The sequence below is a fragment of the Grammomys surdaster genome, unplaced genomic scaffold (assembly GCF_004785775.1).
Source record: "Grammomys surdaster isolate TR1022 unplaced genomic scaffold, NIH_TR_1.0 126298, whole genome shotgun sequence".
Taxonomy (NCBI): Eukaryota; Metazoa; Chordata; class Mammalia; order Rodentia; family Muridae; genus Grammomys; species Grammomys surdaster.
Window position 1 is genome coordinate 8609176 of NW_021621098.1, and position 24787 is coordinate 8633962.

General features: G+C 42.0%; 1 protein-coding gene across 1 annotated transcript in view; it reads right to left on the bottom strand.

The window, feature by feature from the left end:
• Positions 1-24787, bottom strand: part of Colec12 (collectin subfamily member 12) — a 187393-nt gene that overhangs the window by 158508 nt on the left and 4098 nt on the right. Inside the window, exon 2 of the mRNA XM_028759506.1 lies at positions 9985-10035. Coding sequence (XP_028615339.1) covers positions 9985-10035 — 51 coding nt within the window. The remainder of the gene's footprint in view (positions 1-9984; positions 10036-24787) is intronic.

Sequence of the window (24787 nt, forward strand, 5' to 3'; positions counted from 1 at the left end):
AACGCCTTACTGCTAGAACGGTGGGCTTGATCGGCGAAATAACAGTTTGGAAAATTGTTGCAGCAATTTAATAAAAAAGGGGCAAATGTTAGGAGCCGCGTCCGCCATCGCAAGATGGCGCCGGTTTCCTGCTTCCTGGTTCTTGCGAGCCTTGCTTGAATGTGCGCCTGCGCAAGGCACGAAAACCAGTATGCTAATTTGGCGACATCATAAGAGCCAATGAGTGTATGGCACGTCTCCTAAAGCTCTATATAAGCCATAAGCTTTTGGGGCTTGGGGTCCCTCGCCTCACTACCATCTAAGAGCTGTAACACTACCATCTAAGAGAGCTGTAACACTAAAAGAGCTGTAACAATAAAACTGCTGTCAGAAGAATCCTGAAGCGTGGCGTTCTCCTTTTCGGCGAGGCGGCGCCCCGCAACATCAAACAGATGGAACATATCCAATCAGATTGGAAACAGTTCCTGACCAGGATCTTCAATGGGATTATAATTCTGCAGGTGGTGTCTTAGACAGAGATAGATTTATAACATGTCTTTTGGTAAGCCTGAGGAAGGTGGCATTAAAGCCAGTAAACTTTGAGAAACTCCAAGAGGTTGTCCAGGACAAACAGGAAAACCCGTCTCAGTTTTTAGAATGCCTTACAAAGGCCTTACTGCAGTATACTAATCTGGACCTTGAAAACCCAGAAGGTAAGCAACTCCTGATGACCTACTTTTTTTCCCAGAGCTACCCCGACATAAAAGCTAAACTTAGGCAATTGGAGAGGGGGCCCCTAACGCCACAGGCAGAAGTCTTGGTGCTGGCCTTCAAGGTGTACCAGGAGAGAGGTGAGAAAGCCCGAAAACAGAAACACCATATGCTGGCAAAGGCCTCAGCCACTACCCCAGACTCCTGGTCTTCGAAGGCTCAGAGATCACCTGGTCCCTGCTATAAATGTGGTCAACATGGTCACTGGGCGAAGGCCTACCCCAACCCCAGCAAGCCAAGGGGACCATGTCCCAGGTGGCATCAGAAGGGGCATTGGGGTGCCGACTGCCCTCATGTTGCTCAGAACAGAGGGACATCGCTCCCAGAAAACCCCTCAGCTGACCTTTTAGGCTTGGACATGGAGGACTGATGGGGCCCGAGCTCTCTCGACCCGACCACGCCCATCACTAGCAGGGAGCCACGGGTAGAGATTATGGTGTGTGGAAGACCCATCTCCTTCCTCTTGGACACTGGGGCCACTTACTGGGTCCTGTCGAAGTTTTGGGGACCCACCTCATCTTCGCACTCTCCTATTGTCGGGGTAGGAGGACAACCTTACCTTCCTCACCAGCCCCACCCCCCCCACTTAGTTGCATCTTTAGGGGTGTGCCTCTCACCCATTCCTTTTTGGTAGTGCCTACATGTCCTGTCCCCTTATTAGGAAGAGATATCTTAGCTAAGTTGGGAGCTTCTATTTCCGTTGCTCCACCAATTCGCTTAAGCCCAAGCTCGCCAGCAGTTCCTCTGCTCCTCCTCTTAGCCAATCACCCTACTAACACTAACATGTTATTTCCCTTACCAGCTTCTCAGGTGGACCCCTGAATTTGGGATGTTCAGAACCCCTCTGTTGCTAAACATCATTCTGTTGTCATCCAGTTACTGGACTCTACCAGGTACATCTGCCAAGTGCAATACCCTCTTTCTCTCCAGAGCCTCAGAGGACTTAAGCCTATCATTTCTGACCTCTTAAGGAAAAAACTTCTTCGACCTACCTCTTCCCCTTTTAACACCCCTATACTGGCAGTTAAGAAATCTAATGGTACCTATCGACTGGTTCAAGATCTCAGGCGCATTAACTCTGCCATAGTTCCCCTCCATCCTGTTGTAGCTAACCCTTACACGCTTCTCTCTACTATCGCCTCAGGGACTTCTCATTTTTCAGTCCTAGATCTCAAGGATGCATTTTTCTCTATCCCTCTAGATACCCAGTCACAGGACATATTTGCCTTTACCTGGACAGATCCTGACACCCACTTTTCTACCCAATTTACCTGGACTGTTCTACCTCAGGGATTCCGGGACAGCCCACACCTATTTGGCCAGGCCCTGGCTTCTGACTTCCTCTCTTTATCTCTCCCTAGATCTAAGATTATACTTTATGTAGACGATGTTCTTCTCTGTAGCCCCTCCCTAGAGATTAGCCAAGATGACACAGCTGCTCTTCTAAATTTCCTTTCCAGTTGGGGCTACAGGGTCTCACCTTCTAAAGTCTAACTGTCCACTCCTCAGGTCACCTATTTTGGACTAACAATTACCCCAACCCACAAGGCTATTACCTTAGATAGAAAGAACCTGATTCAGTCTCTAACTGTCCCTTCTACAAAGGAAGAGATTTTATCATTCCTAGGAATGGCTAGGTTTTTGCGTTCCTGGGTTCCTTCGTTTCTCACCCCTTATATGAAGCAGCATTAGACCCCACCCATGAACCTCTTCTCAAACCTGTTACTAAGCACTTTCAAAGGCTCCAACAGGCTCTCCTTAAGGCCCCAGCCTTACATCTTCTTGACCTGATCCTTCCCTTTTCCCTCTACATAACTGAAAAGTAGGAATCTGCCCTTGAAGTCTTAGGTCACCAACTGGGACCATCTTTTGCACCTGTAGCATACTTGTCAAAAAGACTAGATCTAACCATCCAGGGATAGACACCTTGTATTTGTTTCTTAGCAACTGCTGAACTCCTTATTCGAGAGTCACAGAAACTAACCTTGGAATCGCCTATAACTGTCCTCTCTTCTCACAACCTGTCACAGTTCCTAACCTATAAAGGCTTACAGACTCTACCTCCCTCCAGGGTTCTCTCTCTTCAGGTAGCTCTAATAGAAGACTCCACCCTGACCTTTCAATCATGCCCACCTCTTAATATTTCCAATCTTCTTCCTCGACCTAACACTGACTACTCCCTATCTCACTCCTGCACTGAAACCTTAGTGGAACTATTACCTCATCCTTCACACATACAAAAGGGCACACTGCCTCAAGTCACCTTTACCTGGTATACAGATGGAAGCTCCTTTCTACATGAAGGGGTCAGGAAAGCTGGCTATGCCATAGTGTCAGACACAAAGATGGTGGAGGCACAGGCCCTTCCTGTTCATACCACCAACCAACAGGCTGAATTAATAGCCCTTACCCATGCCTTCCAGCTGGCACAGGGACAATCCCTCAACATCTACACAGATTCCAAATATGCTTTCCATATCCTCCTGTCCCATGCTGCTATCAGGAAGGAACACAGGTTACTTACTACAAAAGGAGGATCAGTAACTAATGCAAACCAAATTATGGCCATGCTAAAGGCCTCCCATCTACCCACAGCTATTGGGATTGTCCACTGCAGATCTCACCGGACGGATGACTCTATTGTCTCCAAGGGAAACAAGCGAGCTGATAAGGCAGTTAGTTAGGGGCCTAGACTCATCTCATCCTCCCCAGGACATTCTTACACTGCAACTCACATCCCCACCTACACCCCCTGACACACGTCAAACTCTGTCCTATCTTCAACTCTTTCATAATAACGACCAAGAGTTGTCTTATTTTGTTAAGACCCACTTTGTTGTTGCAATTATTTAAAATGGCCACTAGTCAAGCCGACTATCTAAGCTGTGGAAGCTCTGCCTAGCTCAGCCGCCATGTTTCTCAGCTGGAGGTCACGTGCATGCCACAGCTAGAAATGGCCAGAAAGAAACATCAGCCCTGCCATCCACAAGACACCAATGTGAGAGATGACTCTGCCAATCTTCCATGCTGTCTCAGCAAGGCAGGGCATTGCCATCCATGCTGGCCCAGTAAGAGAATGAGACTCTAATTCTTATAGATTAATCAAAGGCTTTATATATTTGATAATGATTAATAACAAGATGCCTATACAAAGAGAGTTGTATCCCAATTACCTAACCTAATTATAAGTATGAGATTTGAGGTTCAAGAAACCCCTACAGATAACAAACAGTCTTTCCAAACAGGGTCAGGAAACTGCTCCATAGCCAGATGCCAAGAACCAATCCAAATTGTTATTGTCCCTATATCTGTTGTCTCATCTAAATATTATGTTCTCGATACTTGCTTTATCTTTGGCCAGATAGAAGATTATTGTAAAAACTGGCCAGACGATTATGGGGACTGCCCATATTGTTCTTGTCAGATTCATATGCAAGGATTGTGGACCAACCATTTCTTCTACCAACACCACAAGACACTCTTTTCTACATACAAGACCCACAGGATTCCAGCTGTGGTGCTTCACAACCAATGGGGGCCAGATGTCCTGACAGCTAAAGAAGATGGTCTTCGCTGGTTCCTCCAAGAATGCCGTTTTTAGGGAACGTGAGAACTCCAGCTCTGAGATATATATATATATATTTTTGTAACACCCTTTTTAGTCATCCTCCTGGTATTATTATTTCTGTCCAAACTATTAATCAGTTCCTGTTACAGGATTATCAGCTGCTGTCCACAGAGGAACTGGATACACACATCTACCAAGTGGACCACGATGGTGAAAGCCAGCTACTCCCCACAATGGAGTACGCCCCTACACAGCAGGAAATAGTTTAAAAGACACAGCGCCCCGACTCCCCTTTCACCACTGGCTTCTCCTTCCCTTTTTTCTTCTCTTTATAATAAGAAAAAGGGAAGTATGTTGGTATCAGGCTCCGAACCCAGTGATATCACATCTAGGCAACTCCCATATCATTGCCAAGGCAACTGCCATACATTCCCAGAATCCACCTGGCTACCTCACCTTTACCTGGGAGAGGCTATGTCACTCCCCATATAAAACAGGCAGAACCCTGACCTCACTGTCTTCTTCCAACTTCTACTTCTTCCCCCCTCCCATCTTTGCCCTATCTCCTGAATAAAACCCCCCTTGGAACAGGTTGGTCTGGTGTGGTTTGTTCTAAGCCTCGCTCAGACATCTAACACCCAGCAGTTGAGCCAAGAAGGTAGGTTGAAATTAAGCAATGTGTGTGTCTGTGTTTTTTTTATCCGCAGATCTAATATTCTCTGGGGCTGGCTTAGCAAGGTAGAAAAAGCTGCACGAAACATTGCTCTTCAGAAACTGAACCATGTAGCTCTTGCCCCTTCATCATTCCAATGTGGTCATGTATTACTAAACCAGGCCACCATCCAAAAACAACACTGCAAGCAATTAATGAGACCAAGTTTGTCTACTGATTCCCCAACACAGACAGGTGTCAAGTGGGTTGTGTGGGGCAGAGACCATCTATAACATCCAGGGTGATACTAAGTGGGATAATGAGGGATTCCAGAGCCATGCAGAGGTTTACTTTGTTTCTGTAATTACTGTTTGGTGATGCTAGAAACTGAACCCTAAGACTTAGCAAACAATGATTAGGCAAGTTCTCTACCACTGAGTTATATTTCTAGCTTTTTCTTAGGGAAAGCATGACTTTCTTTCTTTTTTTTTTCTAAGTAAGTAGATAGTGAGACGGTGGCACTTAGCAGGCAAAGGCAGACCAGTCTCTGTGAGTTCAAGGCCAGTCTGGTCTACAGAGCTATTTCTAGGATACCCAAGTCTATACAAAATACTCTGACCAGAAAACCAAAATAAACAAAATAAAAGCAAGTAGAGACTGGTAAATAAATAAAAGGTATCATTAGAGTAAATAGAGAAAATAAAAACAGAGAGGATTTCTGTAACAATGTACTTCTGTAATCCCAGCAAATAAGAGACTAAGGCAGAAAGACACACACACACACACACACACATGCTCCTGTTTCATGGCTCAGAAAAGGCCCTCTGTCAAACTGTAACCATAGTTACACAAATTAGCTCTGCAGAGTGAGGCCAAAAGATGCTGACTCACAAGCCTGATTAAAACCTGAGAATGCTCACTTAATTATCTCTTCAAAGTTTCCTCTTGTTGAGGCTTTTGTTGTGTAACAAATCAGTGGCAAAATTGTCAGGCTTCACTCTGTCATCATTTTTAGATATCTTTCAGAACTTTCAGAACAGAACAACTTTGACATACAATCTAAAAGAAAATAGACCTAGTTGAGACTAAATGTAATAATGAGTCTCTAAATGAGCAAGGGATAACTGCACAAGAAATAATTGATATGGTATAGTCTAGATCACCAAAGATCAAACATTTCTTTACTGTAACCTGTGCTGAATCTGGAAAATAACTGATATTATGATATAAATAATCTGGACCTTGCATAGTAAATGTTTTTTGAGTAACTATGAATGAATTAACTTCTAAAAGGCCTACTTGGTAATTATCTGAGAATAACTAATCCCTGGCTCATCTGTATGTCATTCAAGTTGTTTTTATTTTATTTGTATAAGTAAGACATCTCTAAAATAAGACAATAATATAACTTTCTATGGTACCCAGTTTCTTTTTGCAAAAATGAAAACCAACACAATAGCCATATTTGGAGGCAAAGTCATACATTCCCAACTCCTCAGGAATGAGGTTTCACACTTGGATGTTCTGAAGTGGTGTACAAAAATGCCAAGAGTGCTAATAACCCCAAATTTCACAAATGCAAAATACAGCACAGTGCCTACCCAGTACCTTTGTACCAGGACCCCCCTGCACCAAAACCCTTCATGGTGATTTACTCTACGTTGATGGTGTCAGCAGCTTATGGGACAGGGTAGGATGTTGAGGCTCACAAGTGTCAACAAGTGTTTTCCAGTAATGAGTGTCACCAGGGGAAGGGCCTATCAGGTTGCCCCACATGTAGGCAAACACTTTCCACCTTTTAGACTCCATTAACTGACTGCAAAAAGACTGTTCAACCCTACAAATGCCTAACAAATAGGCTCTATGTCTCTGTTGTATTCAGGAACTACACTGAAAACCTATTTACCTTTTAAGAATTTGGTCAGAGTTCTAGAACCTGTAAAAATGTCCAGGCTTCCCCAATGGGAGGCCTGGCAGGGATGCTAGAGCCATGTTAGGGTTCCTAAGCTGCAGGATGCTCTTCCCCGGCACAGACGATGAGATGTCTCCTCAACCTAATGTAAGATTCTATCCCCAGACACTAGCCTTATAGAAAACTCAGACTTTTCTAACCTCAGATCCAGCTCATTCACTTGACTAAAGACTCAATGTATCCATACAGACAGTCTAAACCATCTACATCTCACCTTATACATCTGTGGAATTAAACATAGTTTTCTACTCTAGCCATGTGGAAAAAGGCTTAACTATTTCTTAGAAACACAACCCAAAAACTCCACAGCAAGACCATCTTTCTTTTCCTTTCGTTGGTTGGTTGGCTTGTTTGTTTTGAGATAGGGTCTTATGGAGCTGGCCTGAAATTCAATATGTAGCTGAGGATGACCTTGAACTCTTGGTCCTCCTGCCCCCACCTTCCAAGTTTTGGGATAAAGGGTGTGTGCCACCAGGCCAGGCTCAGGAACCTCAAGGTTTCTCAGTTCAACTTGTGCTCAAATTTTCTGTCTGTACTGTCTGGTAGCATTCACTCTCTTCCTCCTTCCTGTTTATGCTCTAGACATTTCTCAGTTCATTATGTGAGGCGACCCTGAGTCACCAGTTGGCAATTCCAGCGTGTAATACAACCCATAAACTAAAATTCTTTTCGAAATGGGCTAATTTTTATTTTTATACCAGCTCCCCACACTCCTAACTAGTAATGGGGTCATAAAATGAACTGAATGTTTTCTGTATCACCTTTTTAATTCTGTGACCTTAATTTTTGTTTGCTTAATGTTTTTATTCTGTAGTACTAGGGAATGAACCAGCCAGGTCTTCATGCTGCTAGCTGCTAGGGCTCTAAAGGTGTCCCTATACCTTTTTAAGATTTTATACTTAGAGTCAAGGTCTCACTAAGGTGAACTTGTGATCCTCCTGCTTCAACCTTAGGAATTGTTAGAATTACAGGCATGTACAACTACACCATGTTTTCCCAGCCAGGCAGGCTGGCACATACCTGTAACCCCAGCACTTGGGAGGTTGGGGTCAAGTATCCATTCTGCTATATAGCAATTCCAAGGCCATCCTGGATGACAAGAGACCTCAAAACCTCTTTCAGTTCTTCACATGTCTACTGATTCCAAAATATATAGTCATCTCAATATTTATTTTCCAATATTTTCTAGTCCATGTGTTTTGTGTTCCTTTGTAATTCTTGGTTTCCTCTTCATTTCTACTACTATCCTTCTTAGTGACTCACCCTAAGGGAAATCAGAACAACACATGGTATGGACCAGAAACCTGCTGCTGTGTGGAGGAGGTGGGGAGGGTCAGGGTTCAGGGTGCTCTGCTAGGGCATGAATACAGAATTACAGTCTTTGTGTGGCTATGTTCCCATATTAAAGCACCATTTCTTTTCTCAGAAAGAAACACAGAAGTATGTTGGCTCCAGACAGAAAAAAATGCTACAATTATGGAACCAGAGCAGCTTGGGGCTGTTAACTTTAATCAAAGTTCAGCCAAGATGTTTCAAGTAATAGGAAGTAGATTTAGAATCTCTTTATATTCCCCCCCATACCCACCCCACTCATCCTTCTTTATTTCTTATGACCAAAGCATAAAAATAAGCTGTTGCCTTCATCCCCTTGAACTGTGTGGATGGAGTAGCAATGTTTTACTGATGTTTCTCAGCCACACTGGAGAGCCTGAAAAGCTGAGTCAGGATGGAGATAAAGTACTCGGTAGGTGGGGGGTGAGAGTTCCCTCTACCTGCTGGAACAGGTTACCATACACACCATACATTTCTTCCCTTGAGGTTCTGGCAAATCTAAATGAAGTCAAACTGGGCATAGTAGCACTTATGTGAAAACTCAGCACTTGGGATACAAAAGTATGAGAATTATAAGTTTGAGTGCAATCTAACCTTCGTGGCAAAATCATGTATCATACCAACGAGATGGAGTTGCCTATGTCAGCCCTCCCAAAAGTAACTAAAAGCCTAAAAGTAACTAAAAGTAACTAAAAGCCAAGAGTTCATGAAAATTGGTTCTTATGCATGGATATCTGGCACTAATTAAATATGTTCCGACCTTGCATTCTATTTATTATACAACAGCAGAGATCACAAGAACAGTAATGAGAAGACAGAGGGTAAGTGCTAATTCTCTGTGGCTGTTGTAACAGGTTCCTACAAACAGGGAGGCTCGAACATGACACTTTTCTCCTCTTACAGTCTGAAGTCAGCTTCATTTGGCTCAAATAAAGAGGTCATATAGACTGCTCTCCCTCTGGAAGCTCTAGAGGACCTTGCCTTCTTAAGCATCTAAAAGCTACCAGAATTCCTTGACTTCAGGACCCTTCCAATTCTGCTTCAGTCAGTTGGAAACACCAGTCTGATATTAAGTTTCCCTGTGCCTCCTTTTCATAAGGACACTTTGTGGCAATTAGGGACCAGGTGAGTAACCCAGAGTAACTTTTGCATCCCAAACTTTTCAGTTTAATCATGGTTTGTCTTTTTTGCCATGTAACCTCAGTTTCCAGGGATACAGATGTTGATACCTTTAGGGGGATATTACCTATACTCCCATAGTGCTCTTACTCAGTTGGGTTTCTGGAAAAAGAAGTTTCCCTCCCATTCATCTAATGCTAATTTATGAATGTAAGGCCTAGGAATAGGCAAGACACAGGAAAAGCTGGTTTGTGAATACCAGCAGAGGGACTTTCTTAGTATTCTGCTCCTTTCTGGTCACATATTTCCCATTCACAAAGTATTTGGCAGCTGAGCTGTCTGTAGTCTGTGTTCAGCAGATACATAAACATCACATCACTTCCTTTTCTTGGATGCAGCTCTTGTTCCACAAACCCTCAAAGTTGTATAATTATCCACCTGTCACATAGAAGCTCAATTTTGAACTACAATTGGACTTCAAAGTCCCAACTGTTCACTTGTGTCAAAGTCTCAATATGTTACCAAAGTAAAAGTATGTTACTGCATCCTAGACTGAGTGAAGGGAAAGAACCAAGCTTTGCCGGGACTCACCAAACCTCTTGTAACCGAAGGACTGCACCTCCTCTTCCTCTGCAAAGTCGTCTGTAGAAGAAAGCACACACAGTGTTAGCCCTGGCTGGAGCACAGAATGAGGGCAAGATGCAACCAACTGTCCTGACCCCAACTAGCAACACCCTTCTCTTCCCTTAAGATGCCTATCAAAATGGCTTTCCTTCTCCTCCTGGACTTCCCCTGGCTTTCTGAGGAGGATCATTGGCCTTCTGCATTGGCTAGAATGCTTTTCCTTCTTAATAATGACTTCCAATCCAGGCTCTAGCTAACTTCAACTCCTGGACCACCCAGCCTCTCTCTATTACACCCATTTATTTCGGCATTACTCTCTGATATCATCTTCATTTATTTACATGTGTACACACATGTGGACATACATGTTCACTGCTGTCATTGTACTTCCTATATAGACAGACATAAATAAACCCCCATTGCTTATAATGATGCTTGTTAAAGAGCAGGGGCTTAATAAAATGTTGGTGAGTGAATGGCAGAATTAACCAATTGTCTAAGCTAAGTTAAGGAACAGCTCAAGCTGTCCCCTTAGATATTCTCAACAACTACTGCAGCATCTCAGAACCCCAAGATTGCTCTTGAAATTACAATGAGATTCTTCCCCATTCTTCTGTAAGATAACTGAGGTTAACAGATAGTTCCCAGCCTGACAACAGAATCACAGTAGTGACAAGAGATTTATTAGCCATGATAAATCAGCTCTTCCTACCAAAAGCCATCAAGTCATCTCAACTCAGACATGACAAGATTTCTCACCCAGGGACCAAGAGCTGCTCATTGTATTTCTACCAGAGAAGGGTCTAGAGAGAGTAGGTAGTGTAAAGATAGTGTCAGGCCATGTCATTACCAGAAGCCCTGATCAAATACACATTCCTCTATTGTGGGACTGTATAAGGGTATCCTGGGTCATGGTTGAGCAGGTACTTAGAACCCCGAGATTCTCCGTGGAATTCTGCGTGAGAACCGGCAGGAGTTCGGTACCTCCCATCATCTAGGATCCTGAAAACAGCCACATTTCCATAGAGTCACAGAGGCCAGGCTATAGGCCTCAGGCCCTAGAGATTTACAAACTAATAAAGGCCAGAGGGCAGAGCAAATTAAACATTCCTCCCCCAGATCCTCCCCTAATCCTCCCCCTTCTCCCTCCCTATATAACTCGGGACTGCCCTGAGTTTTGAGGGGGTACGCCTAGATCCATCTATTATCTGTTATGACAATAAATCTTTTTAGAACCAAGGACTTCTTCGTGTTACTGGGGCCTGCCGCCGCCAAGGCCCTTAGGCCGCTGGAACCATAGGATCCTCTTCCCTGATGTGGGACCCGCCACGGCGGCACAAGCTTGCGCCGCTATGGCGGCCTTTTAAAAATTTTCCTCACACTCTATTACAACAAATAGGGTTATATCCTAATAAACTTATCATGTGTTAAAAGTGTTATAGGTTTAATATATCCTATTTTAGATACAGTCAGAAGGAAGCAACCCAACATCATAGCTTAAAAATATAGTAAGCAACTAAAAAATGGTTCAGCAGTTAAGAGCACTTAGTATTCTTACAGAAGACCAAGTTTAATTCCCAGCACCTACAAGTGGCTTACAAGTGCCTATAACTCAGTATACTGTATTGATTGTCTTCATTGTGATGATAGGACTGCCCAGCATTGCCAAAAGGACTGTATTGCTTATTTCCCTTTTTGGGAAAAACCCAAAGTTAAAATGAAAGTACAGTTTCTAAGGCTGAAGAGAGTTCAGTTGGTTAAACATGAAGATCTGAGTTTAATATCCAGAACTGTGAAGGAAATAGTGAAGAGCTGAAGGGATCATTGAGGGACTAAAGCATACAGTAAGGGGCTGAAGGAAATAGTAAGGAGCTGAAGGAAGCAATGAGCGACTGAAGGATGCAGTGAGGGACTAGAAGAAAAAAGACACCCACATTTCAACTCAAAGAAAATATCCTACTTTTGGTCTTAACTCTCATCCACAAAAGATTCGCCATTCTTCCAACATTTGTTTATTGCATCCAACTCTGAACATCAAAAGAATTCTATGAGATGTCCTATAAGAGTCCTATAAAGTTCTGTAATAACTTCTGATGGGTATTATCAAGAAAAGTCTTTGTACAGAAATAGATCAGTCATTTTCCATGTTTTCTTTGTGAGGGAAAGGGGTTTGGAAAGTGAAACCTAGTAGATCCAAAGGCCTAGAGGTGGGACACAGGAGACTATTTAACTTTTTCTCCCTCTTTGTTTTTAAAAGATGACTATAGAATCCTCCTTTCCTATCTTTCAAAGCCAGTTAAGCATTTGCTTTTGCAGAAGACCAGAATTTGTTTTCCAGCACTCACAGTGGATGAGTTACAACTGCCTGTAACTCCAGGGCAGGGGATCTTATGCCTTCTGGCCTCTCCAGGAACTGCATTCATGAGCACAAACCCACACACAGACATACAAACATATAAAACACATGAAAAAGAAGGAGGAGGAGGAGGAAGAGGAGGAGGATGACGACGACAAGGCAGGGGGTGGGGGGAAGGTAAGCCATGTATGGTAACACATATCCAACATTCAGAAAGCAAAGGAGGAAAAGCCACTGCAAAGTTAAGGCCAGCCTGGTCTATGTAAGGAGTTCCAAGCTGCAGAGGTCTCAGGGTTTCAGAGGACTCTAGGCTGGCCCTGGGTAGCAAGGCATACATCATAGTTACATGATATGAATGGTGGGAAAGCAACACTGCTCTTTTCAGGGACAAAAAAGTGAGAAAATAAAAACAAAAATACATTTCAGAGAGTGGCAAGTTGTAAAGAGGTTAGCCTGTGAAGACTGTCTGGCTTTCGTGTATCACCTTTGTGGGCACTGGACTGTAAAGATAACCTAGGACAAATAGCTTGCTCTATAAAGTCTGAAGGGGAAAAAAAGGTTTTGAGAACAGAACATAATACTACACAAAATTATTGGCTGTTTGTGGTCCTGGGGATCCAACCAAAGCCCAGTGTGTGCTAAGTAAGCTCTTTTGCACTGAGCTATATCCCCTGACTGATTTTTACTTTTTGTTTTGTTTTTTAGATAAGTTACTTTCACTTTTAGACTAAGTTACTAAGTGACCTAGAACTCACTCTGTAGCCCAGGCTAGCCTTGCATTTGTGATCCTCCTGAGAAGATGGAATTACAGGCCAAGTAGGGCTATTTATTTTAAATGAAACTTTAGTAGTTTAGGACCTTACCATGGCCTTTTGCCCTCTAGAATGTACAAAAATATAAACTATTCCCTCTCTTTCCTATGGCTTTTGTATCCTGATCTAGTTTGTCCCAATATTTGCAAGCCCCATCAGACTTCGAATTTTTCTTTTTCCTGACATTCCTAGATGCCCAACCAAGTCATAAGCTTGACCCTGTTTGCTAACTGAGCATCTGAGAAATTTTATCCATAGTCTCTGAGGGAAGACAATAGTTAAGGAACTTGGGAGGTGGAGGCAGGGGGAACAAACATTCAAGGCTATCCTTGGGTACATAGTGACTATAAGGCTACCCTAGGTGACAGGAGACCTTGCCTCCAAAAACCAACCATCCATAACTAAAAAACCCAACAACAAAGGAGATAGTTGGCAATAACCAAAGGTATATGGGATGAGGGTATGGCTCAGTGATAGAATATAAGGTTACTGTATAAGACCTTGGATTTGATTCTCAGTCCCCCAAACAAGCTGAAAAGCTATATTATTATTTCAGGAGATTTCTCTTCTGTCTTTTCCCCAGGACTGAGGATTCAGCCTAGGACAAGCGCTCTACCTCTGAGCTATATCCTTGGCTTAGAAATAAAAGTATGTGTTTGAAATACATGAATATGTTTAGAAATACATATATGCATTTGTCTGTATGTGATTATATGTATATGTGTACATATGTATGTATATATATGAGTATATACAGCCAGATACATATATATATATATATATATATATATATATATATATATATATATGAAGTTATACTATATGGGGGACGATGCTTTTCCTCAGGGGTAGTCTACGGCCCCTGAGACTAGACAAGATTCCCAATGCCTTGCATGTTGGTCAAGTGAGTTCAGGAGACTCCCAAAATGATATAGGCTACTGTCCCTGACTTGGCTATGTCCAAGAATTTGAAGGTAATTGCTGAAGATACCACACACTTCAGACACAGAGCTAGAACTAACCTGGAAGCTTCTTCTGAGGACTAGCTCACATAGTATTCGTGATGGCTATTCTTGGTTGTCAACTTGACTACATCTGGAATTAACAAAAACACAAGCATCTGGGTATACCTATGAGGAATTTTGTTTTTCTTAAATTATTTGATGTGGGAAGATCCACTTTTAATATGGATGTTTTGAGATGGGAAGATACACCTTTAATCTGGGTCATACCTTCTGCAGTCTATATATAAAGGAAATGAAGAAGGAAGCTAGCTCTCTTTGCCTGCTTGTTCTATCTCTTGCTGGCAAGTCCATTCCTTCACTGGCATTAGAGCCAACTTCTTTGGAAATCAGGCATATATTGAAGACCAGCTGAAACATTCAGCTTCATGGACTCCTGGACCTTTCATAGGTAGACAGCCATTGTTAGACTAGCTTGACCACAGCCTATAAGCCATTCTAATAAGTCTCATGTATGTGTGTAGACAATATGTGCATATATATGTGTGTGTGTGTGTGTGAGAGAGAGAGAGAGAGTGAAAATTCATTCTAGAACTTCTGTTCATCTAGAGATTCCTGACTACGGATCTAAAGGTGCTATATAAGCAAACAAGAGAGAAAAGCAATCAGTTGCTCTAGCCCCTGTTCAGCCTACAAACTACAACAAAGACTGGTCCAACAAGATATCCGCAATGGTGCAATAGTGGCACTTTTGTCTTGTAGTAACTAACAGCCATCTAATTAGACTTGGGGTCCTCTCAGTAGGAGGAAATTCATGCCTGGTCCTGTAAATCTAGCCAAATACACCTGGATGAAAATTTCAAAGACCCTGAAGGAGAACTTACTACTACCATTTTCCTAAACCAATATAATTTCTAACTATATTCTAAGTATATTACTTATACCCACATATAATTGTAGCTCCCTTGAAGAAGCTTCTTTTTGTGGTGATGGGGACAATTATAGCGACCCATGACTAGTCAAAATGCAGAGAATAAGTGACTCTGGGGTGTCCAACTTCAGTTATTCTATAGCACAGCCCTACATTTAAAGATCTGGGAACATCACAGAAGGGGGGGGGGACCAAGACGCCTGCTGTGAGGCAGTGTATTCTAGACACAACAGGAAAGTTGAGCCCATGAAATCTCAATAATATGGTTACTTAAACAAGACCTGAACAATAACATTATCAGTTGACATGCCAATGCAGATGTAAAAAATTTCACACGGCCCCATACCTAGTTGAAGAGCTATAGGCAATCAATGGGTATTGAGAATGGAAAATCAGTTTTCTCCAGGGATTAGCTATTGAATCCCAAGTGGCCAGCCCTAAACACATATGGAAATATGAGCAACACTAAATGGGGAATTGTGTGGTGTACGTGCGTGTAACAATAATTTTTAAAGATGCTATGAATTCGAGAGAAAGGAGATGGATGTGGGAGAAGTTGGAGAGGGCACATGGAAATGATATAAATGCTCATGTATAAAATCCTCCAAAAATTATTTGTAAAGAGTACTGCTTGCCCAAAGTATTTATTATTGTTTTGAAACTAAATTTTAGATTATTCTAAGTTATATTAAAGCAATATTCTAAACAATTACAAAGGTTGGTGAGACTTTTGGGTGGGACGTGCTCCTAACCTTCTTACGAGTACATATGTTCTTGGCAAGCACTCTACAAGTGGGATTCATTTCACTAAATTAGCTAGAGTGGCCTTGAACTTGTTATCCTTATCCCTTAGCCTAGTAGTTGGGATAGATGCTCATACTACCAGGATCTGAGAGAACTTTGAATTTGATCTTCTTATACCTATAATATCACACTTGACATTACAGTAGCCCAATTTCATCCTCTGCTTTTCTTCTAAGACATTTTCATCAACAGCATTGTATTAGCCACTTTTTTTGGTCAAAGGTTTAACTAAGGGTCTACTTGAGTCATAGTTTGAGGATACCATCCACCATGGTTAGAAGGCATGGTCACTCTTCAGTTACCAGCCAGGAGCCACCAACAGGTGGAAGCTGACACTCAGCAGTGTGCTTTCTCCCCACCCCCACTCCTCTTCTTCTGTCTTTGTTTTTGTTTTTTGAGACAGGGTCTCTCTATGCCACTCTGGCTATCATGGAACTCACAAGCAGACCAGGATGGCCTTGAACTAACAGAGACCAGCCTCTACCTCCCAAGTGCTGACATTAAAAGTGTGCTACCGAATTCCCCTTCCCTTCCGCCCCTGCCTGGTCCTTTGGGCTGGGGCAGACACAGAGTTGGTCTGCTCCTGTGGAGATACTGAATCCTCAGCCATCCTAGAGGAGCCACTGCACTCAGAGCAGCAGACACAAAGGTGGTTTGCACTTGGGAGACATCGTATCCTGAGCCATCCTAGAGGAACCACTGCACCCAGAGCAGAAGGATTTCCAGATCCAAGAGGTGGCCTGAGTCCCAGGAGTTCTTCCACCCAGGAGATTAGGATCATAAGACCACAGAGACATCTGGACTTTGAGGAGCTCTGCCACAAGCAAGATAACTGGAAATACAGGCTCCAGTCTTACACAGTGAGGACAGGTAACACTAGAGTTGACCAGATGGCCAAAGGCAAGCACAAGAATATAAGCAAGAGAAACCAAAGTTTCTTGGCATCATCAGTACCCAGTTTTCCCAATATAGCAAGCCCTGGACACCCCATCACACCAGAAAAGCAGGATTCAGAACTAAAATCACTTCTCATGATGATGATAGAGGATTATAAGAAGGATATAAGTAACTCCCTTAAAGAAATACAGGAGAGTAAAAGTAAACAGATAGAAGCCCTTAAAGAGGAATCACAGAAATCCCTTAAAGAAATGCAAGAAAACACAAAGAAGGAATTAAACAAAAACATTCAGGATCTGAAAATGGAAATAGAAACAATAAAGAAAGCTCAAAGGGAGACAACCATGGAGATAGAAAACCTAAGAAAGAGATCAGGAGTCATAGACACAAGCATCACCAACCGAATACAAGAGATAGAAGAGAGAATCTCAAATGCAGAAGGTACGGTGGAAAATATTGACACAGTTGTCAAAGAAAATGCAAAATGCAAAAAACTCCTAACTCAAAACATCCAGGAAATCCAGGACACAATGAGAAGACCAAACCTAAGGATAATAGGTATAGATGAGAATGAAGATTCCCAACTTAAAGGGCCAGTAAATATCTTCAACAAATTATAGAGGAAAACTTCCCTAACCTAAAGAACAAGATGCCCATAAACATACAAGAAGCCTACAGAACACCAAATAGACTAGACCAGAAAAGAAATACCTCCCATCACATAATAATCAAAACATCAGATGCACAAAACAAAGAAAAAATACTAAAAGCAGTAAGGGAAAAAGGTCAAGTAACATATAAAGGCAGACCTATAAGAATTACACCAGACTTCTCACCAGAGACTACAAAAGCCAGAAGAGCCTGGACTGATATCATACAGACCCTAAGAGAACACAAATGCCAGCCCAGATTACTATACCCAGCAAAACTCTCAATCACTATAGGTGGTGAAACCAGGATTTTCCATGACAAAACCAAATTTGCACAATATCTTCCCACAAACCCAGCACTTCAAAGGATAATTGATGGAAAATGCCAACACAAGGAGGGAAACTACAACCTAGAAAAAGCAAGGAAGTAATCTTCCAACAACGCCAAAAGAAGATAGCTATAGAAACATAATTCTACCTCTAATAACAAAAATAACAGGAAGCCACAATCATTTTTCCTTAATATCTCTTAACATCAATGGTCTCAATTCCCCAATAAAAAGACGCAGACTATCAGACTGGATACACAAACAAGACCCAGAATTTTGCTGCATACAAGAAACGCACCTCAGTGACAAAGACAGACACTACCTCAGAATAAAAGGGTGGAAAACAATTTTCCAAGCCAATGGTCCCAAGAAACAAGCTGGAGTAGCCATTCTAATATCAAATAAAATCGACTTTCATCCAAAATTAATCAAAAAAGATAAGGAAGGACACTTCATACTCATCAAAGGAAAAATCTACCAAGATGAACTCTCAATTCTGAACATCTATACTCCAAATGCAAGGGCACCCACATACATAAAAGAAACTTTACAAAAGCTCAAAACACACACTACACCTCACACAATAATAGTGGGGGATTTCAACACCCCACTCTCAGCAATGGACAGATCATGGAAACAGAAACTAAACCGAGACACTTTGACATTAACAGAAGTTATGAACCAAATGGACTTAACAGACATCTATAGAACATTTCATCCTAAAACAAAAGAATATACCTTTTTCTCAGCACCTCATGGTAACTTCTCCAAAATAGACCTACAATTGGTCACAAAACAGGCCTCTACAGATACAAAAAGATTGAAATAATCCCTTGCATCTCATCAGATCACCACGGACTAAAACTGGTCTTTAATAATGACAAAACCAATGCAAAACACATGTGCACATGGAAATTGAACAACTCTCTACTCAATGATGACTTGGTCAAGGAAGAAATAAAGAAAGAAATTAAAGACGTTTTAGAATTCAATGAAAATGAGGACACATCATACCAAAACTTGTGGGACTCCATGAAGGCAGTGCTAAGAGGAAAACTCATAGCTCTAAGTGCCTACGAAAAGAAAATGGAGAGAGCACACACTAACAACTTGACTGCACAACTAAAAGCTCTAGAACAAAAAGAAGTAAATACACCTAGGAGGAGTAGAAGGCAGGAAATAATCAAATTCAGGGCTGAAATCAACCAATAGAAACAGAAAGAACAATACAAAATATCAACAAAACCAGGAGCTGGTTCTTTGAGAAAATCAACAAGATAGATAAACCCCTAGCCAGATTAACCAGAGGGCACAGAGACAGTATCCAAATTAATAAAATCAGAACTGAAAAGGGAGACATAACAACAGAAATTGAGGAAATTCAAAAAATCATCAGATCCTACTACAAAGGCCTATACTCAACAAAACTGGAAAACTTGGATGAAATGGACAACTTCCTAGACAGATACCAGGTACCAAAGTTAAATCAGGAGCAGATAAACCATCTAAATCGTCCCATAACCCCTAAGGAAATAGCAGCAGTCATTAAAAGTCTCCCCACTAAAAAAAAGCCCACGACCAGATGGTTTTAGTGCTGAATTCTATCAGACCTTAAAGGAAGACCGAATACCAATTCTCTTCAAACTATTCCACAAAATAGAAACAGAATGTACACTACCCAATTCGTTCTATGAAGCTACAATTACACTCATACCCAAACCCCACAAAGACCCAACAAAGAAAGAGAACTTCAGACCAATCTCCCTTATGAATATCGATGCAAAAATACTCAATAAAATTCTTGCAAACTGAATCCAAGAACACATCAAAACAATCATCCATCATGATCAAGTAGGTTTTATCCCAGGAATGCAGGGATGGTTCAATATTCAGAAATCCATCAGTGTAATCCACTATATAAACAAACTCAAAGAAAAAAACCACATGGTCATCTCACTAGATGCTGAGAAAGCATTTGACAAAATTCAACATCCCTTTATTGTAAAAGTCTTGGAGAGATCAGAAATTCAAGGCCTATACCTAACATAGTAAAAGCAATTTTCAGCAAACCAGTAGCCAACATCAAACTAAATGGAGAGAAACTTGAAGCAATCCCACTAAGATCAGGGACTAGACTAGGCTGCCCACTCTCCCCCTACCTATTCAATATAGTACTGGAAGTCCTAGCCAGAGCAATTAGACAACAAAAAGAAGTCAAAGGGACACAAATAGGAGAGGAAGAAGTTAAAATATCACTATTTGCAGATGATATGACAGTATAATTAAGTGACCCCAAAACTTCCACCAGAGAACTCCTAAACCTGATAAACAACTTCAGCAAAGTGGCTGGTTATAAAATCAACTCAAACAAATCAGTAGCCTTCCTCTACATGAAAGATAAACAGACTGAAAAAGAAATTAGGGAAATGACACCCTTCACAATAGTTGCAAATAATATAAAATACCTTGGTGTGAATCTAACCAAGCAAGTGAAAGACCTGTATGGCAAGAACTTCAAGTCTCTGAAGAAAGAAATCGAAGATCTCAGAATATGGAAAGATCTCCCATGCTCATGGATTGGCAGGATTAATATAATAAAAATGGCCATCTTGCCAAAAGCAATCTACAGATTCAATGCAATTCCCATTGAAATCCCAACTCAATTCTTCACAGAGTTAGAAAAGGAAATTCTCAAATTCATTTGGAATAACAAAAAACCCAGGATAGTGAAAACTATTCTCAACAATAAAAGCACTTCTGGAGGAATCACCATCCCTGACCTCAAGCTGTACTACAGAGCAATAGTGATAAAAACTACTTGGTATTGGTACAGAGACAGGCAGGAAGATCAATGGAATAGAATTGAAGACCCAGAAATGAACCCACACACCTATGGTCACTTGATCTTTGAAAAAGGAGCAAAAACTATTCAGTGGAAAAAGGACAGCATTTTCAACAAATGGTGCTGGTTCAACTGGAGGACAACATGTAGAAGAATGAAAATTGATCCATTCTTATCTCCTTGTACAAATCTCAAGTCTAAGTGGATAAAGGACCTCCACATAAAACCAGATACACTGAAACTAATAGAAGAGAAGGTGGGGAAGACTCTCGAATACTTGGGCACAGGGGAAAAGTTCCTGAACAGAACACCAATGGCATATGCTCTAAGATCAAGAATTGACAAATGGGACTTCATAAAATTGCAAAGTTTCTGTAAGGCAAAGGACACTGTCAATAGGACAAAACAACAACCAACAAATTGGGAAAAGATCTTTACCAATCCTACATCCAATAGAGGGCTAATATCCAATATATACAAAGAACTCAAGCAATTAGGCTCCAGACAACCAAATAACCCTATTAAAAAATGGGGTATAGAGCTAAACAATGATTTCTCAACTGAGGAAACTCGAATGGCCGAAAAGCACCTAAAGAAATGTTCAGTATCCTTACTTGTCAGGGAAATGCAAATCAAAACAACCCTGAGATTCCATCTCACACCAGTCAGAATGGCTAAGATTAAAAACTCAGGTGATAGTAGATGCTGGTGAGGGTGTGGAGAAAGAGGAACACTCCTCCATTGTTGGTGGGACTGCAAGATGGTGCAACCACTTTGGAAATAAGTGTGGCGGTTCCTCAGAAAATTGGACATAGCATTACCTGAGGATCCAGCTATACCACTCCTAGGCATATACCCAGAAGATGCTCGAACATATAACAAGGACATATGCTCAACTATGTTCATAGCAGCCTTATGTATAATAGCCAGGAGCTGGAAAGAACCCAGATGTCCTTCAACTGAGGAATGGATTCAAAATATGTGGTATATTTACACAATGGAGTATTACTCAGCTATTAAAAACAATGAATTTGAGAGTTTCCTAGGTAAATGGATGGAACTAGAAATCATCATCCTGAGTGAGGTAAGCCAATCACAAAAGAACACACATGGTATTCACTCACTGATTATTGGATATTAGCCCAGAACCTTGAAATACCTAAGATGCAACTCACAGGCCACATGAAGCTCATGAAGAAGGAAGACCAAGTGGGGGTGATTCGGTCCTCCTTAGAAGGAGCAACAAAATACTCAAGGGAGCAATGTGGAGACAAATTGAGGGACAGAAACTGAAGGAGGGGCCATCTGAAGACGATTCCACCTGAGTATCCATCCCAAAGATAGATGCTGATGTGGAAGTCAGGAAGTGCATGCTGATAAGAGCTTGATATGGATGTCTCCTCAGAGGTCTTCAAGAGTCTGACATATTCAGAGGCAGATGCTCACAACTAGCCATTAAACTGATAATGGGGTTCCCAATGGAGGAATTAGAGTGAAGGCCATTGGAGCTGAAAGGGTTTGTGGCCCCATGAGGAGAGCAACCATACCAACCAACCACAGCTCCCAGGTTCTAAACCACCAGCCTGGGAGCACTTAGGGAGGGATCCAGGGCTTTGGCTGAATATGTAAGTGTGGGACTGTAATTTGGCCACACTCCCCAGAGCCCAGAGAGGGGGCAGAGAGAACAAATCTCTGCCTCAAGATTTCCCTGGCTCCGCCCTTCTCGTCCATTTCCAATATATAAAGCAAGACACCTTCCGACATTTTTCGGGAGAGCGTTTCATTATTCACCTCCCAAGCCCGTCATCTGTTAATAAATCAACATATTTTAAATCGTCACATGTCTCTTAAATTCTGGACTCTTCGTTCAAGTAAGTCAAGGCTCGCGCGCACCCCTATCCATGAGGGGCAGGGGAGGGAGAGAAGTTGTTCATCTGCCTGGTGCTCTCTGTACTCTAGTTAGCTGCGCGGCTTGTGTCCTGTGTCTCTTGTTACTGCATGCCAGCTCACGGGACAGGGGATGAGAAGCCTTTTTCTCCGCGGTCGGCTCTCCACACCTGCCGTCCCGAGACCGCCCTGACATCTGTGTGCGGGCGCATGGGCTCCGGCCCGTGCCCGCCCCCGCGAGACCTGGGCGTGAGATCTGCCCTACATGTAAGAGTGGAGGGCCCTGCTGGGCATATGTGGAAGAAGAGATCCTTGACCTCATGAAGGCTGGACGCCCCAGGGGGTGGGAATTTTGAGGGTGGGGAGGTGGGAGTGGGGGGATATGCAGGGGTTACATCCGCAGAGAAGAAGGAGGAGGGGTGAGGGGGTAGGGGGTTCCTGGGTGGGTGGGGGATGGGGTAAGGGGACAACATATGAAATGTAATTAAAACATCCAATAAAAAAAAAGAAAGAAAAAAAAAGTGTGCTACCACGCCCAGCTTTTTTTTTTTTCCTTTCCAGTTCCCTGATGTGTGCCATGGCCTGTGAATTATACGCACGTATGAATGCATACTAATATGGAAAGAAAGAAGGAAAGAAAGGAAAAAACGATTTTCTATCACTATTTTATCAATCAGTTCAAATCTGTCCTCCCAAAGAAAATATTCCTGTCCCTAACCTGACTACCTAATCCTCACCTAGGACATGCCCTACCTGCTACCCATGATTACAGTTGCTTATGCATTTGCAACCTGCCTGGAAGTTCTTCGGGGATGAGCTTCATTCATGTTATATGATTATTTCTACATTGACTTGCATTGAAAGTACATACAAAATGTTTATTCAGACAAAAAAACCCACAAACAAACAAACAAACAAACAAAAAACAAGAAAACCACCAACAACAAAAAATCCCAACTGGAGTTAGGAGTGTAGCTCAATGGCAGAGCATTTGCCTAGCATGTCCAGGCTCCTTAGTGTGATCCCAAGTACCAGCTGTAAAAACAAAAACTGGAAACCAGTTAAGACTTGGTAGCCCAATTATAAACAATAAATAGAAATACAATATCTTAATGGATAATCGACACTGCTAATGAAACAGACATGATGTCATATGGTTAAAAACTTATTAGACATAGTTATATCTGTCTTGATACATGTTGTGATTGTGCTTTCTTGGTGGTCATATCCTTATTGCTGTTACAAAATACCTGACAGGGCAATTCGGGGAAGGTGTGGTAGTCTGAATGAAAATAGTCCTCATAGGCTCATATATTTAAATAGTTGGTCTCCAGTTGTTAGAACTGTTTTGAAAGGATTAGGAACTTTGACTTTATTGGAGGAGGTGTATCTCCTGGGGAGGTTTCAAAAGCCTAGTACCATTCCTGGTGTACTCTCTGCCTCCTGCTTGTGAATCAAGATGTGAGCTCTCAGCTCTCAGCTGTTCTCCTTACCACATTTTTGCTTGGTCATGATGGTCATGGACTGTAGCCCTTTGAAACTATAAGCCCAATATAATACTTGTTTACTTGCTTGCTTGCTTGCTTTCTCCTCCCATCCCTCTCACTCTCTCAGTCAGGGTGTTTTCTCTGTTTAGCCCTGGCTGTGTTGGAACTTGGTCTAGACCAGGCTGGCCATGAACCCAGAGATAATCCACCTGACTTTGCCTCTCAAGTAAAAGCTTTCTTTCATCATTTGCCTTGGTCATGGTGCTTTGTCACAGCAATATAAAAGTAGCAAAGATAGATGGAATAAAACTGGAGCTGGGTGGTGGTGCATTTAATCCCTGCATTCAAGAGGCAGTGGCAGGCAAATCTCTGTGAGTTCGAGGACAGCCTGGTTTACAGAGTTCCAGGGCAGTCAGAGATACACAGAGAAACCCTGTCTCAAAAGACCAAAACCAAACCAAAAAAACTGAAACAGAAAAAAAAAATCAACTAGACACTGAATTTGAGACACATGTCATTAAAAACATTCTGACATCAGGTCAGTTGAACTACTAAGTAGATGAAGACACCTGTCACTGAGCCTGACAACCTGAGTCCTAAAATTGTCAGGTTCAACTGTTGGCTTCACTAAGCTCTGCACATATTATAGAAGGAGAGAACTGAATCCCACAAGTTGCCCTCTGATTTTGACATGTGTGGCCCGTGTGTTATATGCATGCACATATGCATGCACAGTCACATGGAAAGAAAGAAAGAAAGAAAGAAAGAAAGAAAGAAAGAAAGAAAGAAAGAAAGAAAGAAAGAAAGAAAGAA